The 6,000-nt window shown below is 36.3% G+C and overlaps 1 protein-coding gene across 3 annotated transcripts in view; it reads left to right on the top strand.

Annotated features, from left to right (window-relative positions):
- LOC135769471 (solute carrier family 66 member 2) overlaps window positions 1-6,000 on the top strand; it is a 52,201-nt gene that overhangs the window by 25,401 nt on the left and 20,800 nt on the right. For all 3 annotated transcript variants that reach the window (XM_065278797.2, XM_065283456.2, XM_073815778.1), the window contains one exon: window positions 2,241-2,457. In XM_065278797.2, the coding sequence (XP_065134869.2) occupies window positions 2,241-2,457 (217 nt within the window). The remainder of the gene's footprint in view (window positions 1-2,240; window positions 2,458-6,000) is intronic.

Genomic DNA, 6,000 nt, shown 5'->3' with positions numbered 1-6,000 from the left:
TCCTTGTCATTGTCACCTATCAGTGAAGTAATCTGTGTTATCCTTAATCTCCGGTTGCAGAAAGTATGGCAACCCGAGATGACAAATGCAGCTGTTGTGCCTTACCGCTAATTCATTGCAATAGCATAAAATAATGTGATCAAAAAATTAGTAACATTAACTGGAAACATGATTAGCACATTTTATACGTCTCTGGGTGGTAAAAAACACATTTCCCATCGCTCCACTGTTCTTCATGAATGCATTAAGCTTCACCTTTTGTTTTATAAGTGCGACCTCTAGTGGTAAAATCCTACATATTGTGCCTTTAATAAAAAACACCCCTCAATCATTGCTTGAACAATCTGAAAGCGGTGCAGATTCCTATCCAACATAGGAACATTAAACCTACCAAATGACTGCATGTGGATCTAAAGCCCTTCAACACAGAACGTGACGCACCCGTCAGAGCTGTAACAAATGGGCTATTATTTAGCTATCAATTCTGCCGAGCTGATGTCAGCTCATTTCAGAACCCTTTGCCATCAGTTTAGGTAGGGGCAGGTGCTCATTGATCATGTCAGAGTCTTTTACGCAGTACGAGGTGACCAATATGACAAAAAGACCCTACTTCACTACTTCTTCTGACTTATGACTTTATTTCCACTTTCTTTGGGTAGCATTCTTTGTGGCCGGTTGTGGTTTTGTCTTATTTTTATGTGAGTGCTTAATCCTTGCCGCTGAATGTTTCCTTGTGTTTCCCTTGAGGCAGTGGTCATTTATTTCACAGCACTCAGGAAAATGGTAGATGAAATGTTGAGTTGTCGGAAATGGGTTTCTGTATATAATGGAGATTTGCTGAAAGAGGCACAGGTTTCAAAGCTCATTAAACTTTTCATACAGTGCAGGAGAAATTGTGTTCGATGTTGTGTTCAGCATGCATACTACCAGTAATGATATTTCTTATAGAGAAAAAGACCTTATGTGTGGGTTTATAAAAGAATTTATTTACAATGCACATGCATTTTTATATTTTGAACACGCCCTACAATATTAAGGCATAGTTCTATCAAAAGGGACACTCCACTTTTTTTGAAAACTGGCTCATTTTCCAGTTCCCCTAAAGTTAAACATTTGAGTTTTACCGTTTTGGAATCCATTCAGGTGATCTTCGGGTCTGGCGGTACCACTTTTAGCATAGCTTAGCATAATTCATTGAATCTGATTAGACCATTAGCATTGCGTTCAAATATAACCAAAGAGTTTCAATATTTTTCCTATTTAAAACTTCTGTAGTTACATCGTGTACTAAGGCCGACGGAAAATTAAAAGTTGCATTTTTCTAGGCAGATATGGCTAGGAACTATACTCTCATTCTGGCGTAATAATCAAGGACTCTGCTGGCATACCGTGGGTGCACCAGGTGCAATGATATTACGTAGTGCCCAAAAATAGTCCCCTGCTATATAAAGTTGCCTAGCTGGGGACTATTTTCAGGCACTGCGTAATATAATTGTGCCTGCTGCACCAATGGAAAAATATTGAAACTCTTTGTTTATTTTTAGGCGCGATGATAATGGTCTAATTAGATTCAATGCATTATGCTAAGCTATGCTAAAAGTGGTACTGCCAGACCCAGAGATCGCTTGATTGCACTGAGTTAGTAGCGCAAAGGTCATAGGTTTAAACCCAGGAAACACACACTCCTACTAAAAATTTATCCTTGTATGCAAGGTAAATCTCAGTTTCAACGCATGCGCAAAGGGTCGGCGTACAGTGCACATGATACAAATTTCGTCATCAGTATAGTATGCGCACACTGTACATGCACTGCCGGATTTTTGTACTTTGCACGTGTAGGCCGCGCATGCGCATACAAGACAATGTAGTTTGTAGCTCAGGGGATGCACTGCATTTTGTCACAATGCACATGCGTCGAATGTCTATGTACATGTACAAATTGAATAAACTATGCTTTGCAAGACTGTGTGCTAAATCGTCCCCCCTGGTTTAAGTTGCTTTGGATAAAAGCATCTGCCAAATGCATAAATATTAATGTGGCACTTTATTGTTTTATGGTTACTTTACTATCATGTTACTTATTGTCTTATAATCTAGTATTTTCAGTCATTCTTAAACATTATTTAATTTCAGTACATACTGTATGTATATTTTGTGTACATACAGTAAATGTCTTGTGGTTTTGTAGTAGTTTTTCATAGTACTTATACTAAAGGCCTCTTTCTCTCTCTATCTCATAGATTTGGACTTCAGGTATTTCTGGAGCTGGAGTTCATTTGAAGACTATCTAATATTCTGCTTCGCCTTCACATTGCTGTGTGCATTTATAACATTCTTCTTTTTGGACTGGGTTTTGTTTGTGGAGGCTCTGGGTTCTTTAGCTGTGATGTTTGAAGCCATGCTGGGCCTTCCTCAGCTCCTGCAGAACTACAACAACAGATCCACTCGAGGCATGAGGTGAGAATCAGATGAACTTTCATTAAAATGGTACCATTAGGGAAAATCACTTATGTCTGTTGATACATTTACATATTAATAGTTTTATGCACAATACAAGCTAATTTTCCATCCCGTCTTGGGGATGGATATCATACATGTTGACTTGAAAAACACTATGAAACATGTCTCCAAAAGATTTACCCATAACAAATTCGCACACAAACACAGATGGCAGTAATTGGTTGAGGGCTGTTGACGCCTGCAGACATTATGAAATCACATTAAGGCAGATAGCATTATACACACGGCAGCGTCACATTCATTGTGTTGAGAAAAAGATGGATTTGAACATTTACATTAGCTTCCATTTTGCCCCTTTCAGTCTAAACTGTGCTCACAATGTTTAATTTGGCTCATAAAGAAAAGCCTAGAGCGTGTTTCAAGCTAAGCTCTGTGGAGCAGGCCAAAAAAAAGTAAAGATTTCAGCTAAAGTACTGCTGATATTGAGCTGTGATTATTATGCAGACTGAGGCCTAAGGCTAAAGATATTAACTTGACTTTAAAATCTATCTGGATATAATATTAAGGGCTTTTTTAAAAAAAAGTACTGTTAAGGTCAACTTTGTTTTTCAGCAAGGAGACTTTGGAAATGAGCAGACTGTAACATCAATTAGCAAGCTCATTACGCTGTCTAATATTAATTGTCATTTAATGAATGATGTCTCTGCTGAAACATGTCCTGCAAACAATTACTGTGTGTATTACCGAATTGAATGTCATCACCTTCTCGCCTGCCATGGCACAAACAACATTAACACACAACCAACCAGTGAGCATAAACCACTGCAAAAGGTTGACCTGAATGACCTGATATAGGGCCTTAAAGTCAACAAGTGTTGCATTCTTGTATAATTTATTATGTTTTACCTCTCAAATATTTTTAAATAACTATAGTTAACATATAACGTTTTGGTTTGATTTGTATTAAAACCACAGTTTTATTAAACATTTGATTTTGACCGTTTTTGAATCCATTCAGCCGATCTTCGGGTCTGGCGCTAACACTTTTAGCATAGTTTAGCATAATCCATTGAATCCGATTAGACCATTAGCACAGCGCTAAAACATAACCAAAGAATTTCGATATTTTTCCTATTTAAAACTTGACTCATTGTGATTTTCTAGGCAGATATGGCTATACTCTCATTCTGGTGTAATAATCAAGGACTTTGATGCCGTAACATGGCCGCAGTAGGCGCAATATTACGCAGCAGCCAAAAATAGTCCCCTTCAGGGACGTGCACAGACATTTTGAGGGGCAGGGGCTCAAGTGAAATAAAGGGCAATTCTCATAATTATGTATATTTTTTTCTTTTTTTTTTAAACAAGAAGTATATATATTAACGCAATTCTGACTTCCTTTTTAAAAAAAATTTAAAAGTTTAATTAATTTTATCTTCCTCAAACTCACGCAATTGTTTAATTTTCAAAAGATGTCTACAAAATAATCCGTTCACAGACACCATGGTCTCCTTAGTAGTCTAGGTTTATAGAGCAGCAAAGGAAGCCATTACACAATGTGCATGTTTTGAAAACATTAAATTACACATTAATTACAAATGTGTTAAAATGCTAAAAACAAAGTTGTGACTGCTGAGTTAGCGCTACATGCCAATAAATGCTATAACATATGCTAGCGTTTAGCTGATTAGTTGTTAGTTGTTACTCAAAATGTATTTTTGTCTGATAAGGGCTCAAAATATAAGGTCTGTTTACTAATGTGAGCTTCTGGCATGAGCCTCAGAGCAGAGCTCAACATTATTATTCATGACCCTTTCAAATAGGGCAAAATAGACCATTTAATTAAAATGACAAATTCTAGGGTTGTAAATAGACATTTAAAAACGTTTCTGGATAAATTTTGCACTTAATAAAGCAACATACCTTCTATGTAATTGTCAAAGAACAATTTAACATATTATGACAACACATCCTATGGCACCTTTAATCTTAGGTTTCATATTTATTAGGGTTACACATGTCAGAAACAACAAATATAGATTAGGCCTATTTTATTTGTATTTTATATTTTACTTTTTTGTGACGTCAGTGAAAATTCAGACTGGGCAAGTAAAATACTGAACCATCAGATTTCTTCCCAATCTACTCCAGCATTCCAGTATAACACATTATACTTATTTAACAGCCATTACAAAAAACGCAAACAAAAAAGCTTACTACTGTAGTTAGAAATTGTATTATTGTTTGTGCTTTATTATTTTATGAGCAGTCTGTTTAAACTACAAACACTACACTGTTACAAGTTTGCAACTCTTCAGGTTAATATGGGATTGCCATGGAAAACAATGTCCCTGAATCTTTATGTGTAACAACGTGTCCCATATTTTGTGCATAAAACTGTTAATATAAGAACGCTTTCTTCCTCACACACTTACCGGTAGCCTGCCTGCATAATCAAGCACATGATCGCGTCTCGGTCGGGCTGAGCTTTGGCGCTTGAAGCGCGAATGATGCAGCACGAGTGTAGACAAACCAATCATAAAGCGAAATAAGTTAGAGAGGCGGGACTAAGGAAAGTTAAAGCCAATCATATTAGCGATGTGAATTTTGGAGGCGGAACTCATCTGTTAACCGTTTGTGTGCCACAAATAGGGCTATTTTTCTTTATATAAGAGTTTAAATCTCATTTAAATGATTCCTGAATAAATTCATGTTAAATTAAATAAGCAACAAGTAAAAAACACAAGAAACAGACAGACATCAGTTGTTATATGAATAGATCATATATATATATATATATATTTTTTTTTTTTAAAAAGCACCCCAGAAAAAAAGGGCACTTTCTCTCCAGGAATAAAAAGGGCAGGTGCTCAAGCCCCCTTTGACGTCTATGTGTGCACGTGCCTGGTCCCCTTAGTAACTTTCAATGGCAGGGGACTATTTTCGGGCAGTGCTAAGCTATGCTAAAAGTGCTAGCACCAGACCCAGAGATCAGCTGAATGGATTCCAAAATTGTAAGAATCAAATGTTTAACTCTAGGGAAGCTGGAAAATTAGCCAATTTTCAAAAAAAGTGGTGTCCTTTTAATACATTAGCTTACATGAACTAACACTGAACAATAGTCCCCTGAAAATAGTCCCCTGCCATTGAGTTTTAAATAGGAAAAATATCAAAACTTTTTGGTTATTTATTTGCGGATTCAATGGATTGTGCTAAGCTATGCTAAAAGTGTTAGCGCCAGACCTGGAGATCGGCTAAATGGATTCCAAAGCGGTAAAACTCAAATGTTTAACTCTAGGGGAGCTGGAAAATGAGTATATTTTCAAAAAAATATAGTGTAACTTATACATATTTAAGCAATGCAGCATTGGAAAAAAAGGCTATATAAATACATTTGTAACTTAACTGAATATATATGTTCTTCTTCATTTTGTCATTTGCACTTTTAAAACGTCATTATTTTCGTAAAGTAATTTGTTTTCAGATTGAAATGTAAAATGTGATTTCAGGATTTTGGCTCACACTGTATCTTGGACTCTT

This window comes from Paramisgurnus dabryanus, chromosome 9, assembly GCF_030506205.2.
Source record: "Paramisgurnus dabryanus chromosome 9, PD_genome_1.1, whole genome shotgun sequence".
Lineage (NCBI taxonomy): Eukaryota > Metazoa > Chordata > Actinopteri > Cypriniformes > Cobitidae > Paramisgurnus > Paramisgurnus dabryanus.
The sequence above is the reverse complement of the archived record's forward strand: the minus strand, read 5'-3'. Positions and strand labels throughout refer to the sequence as shown.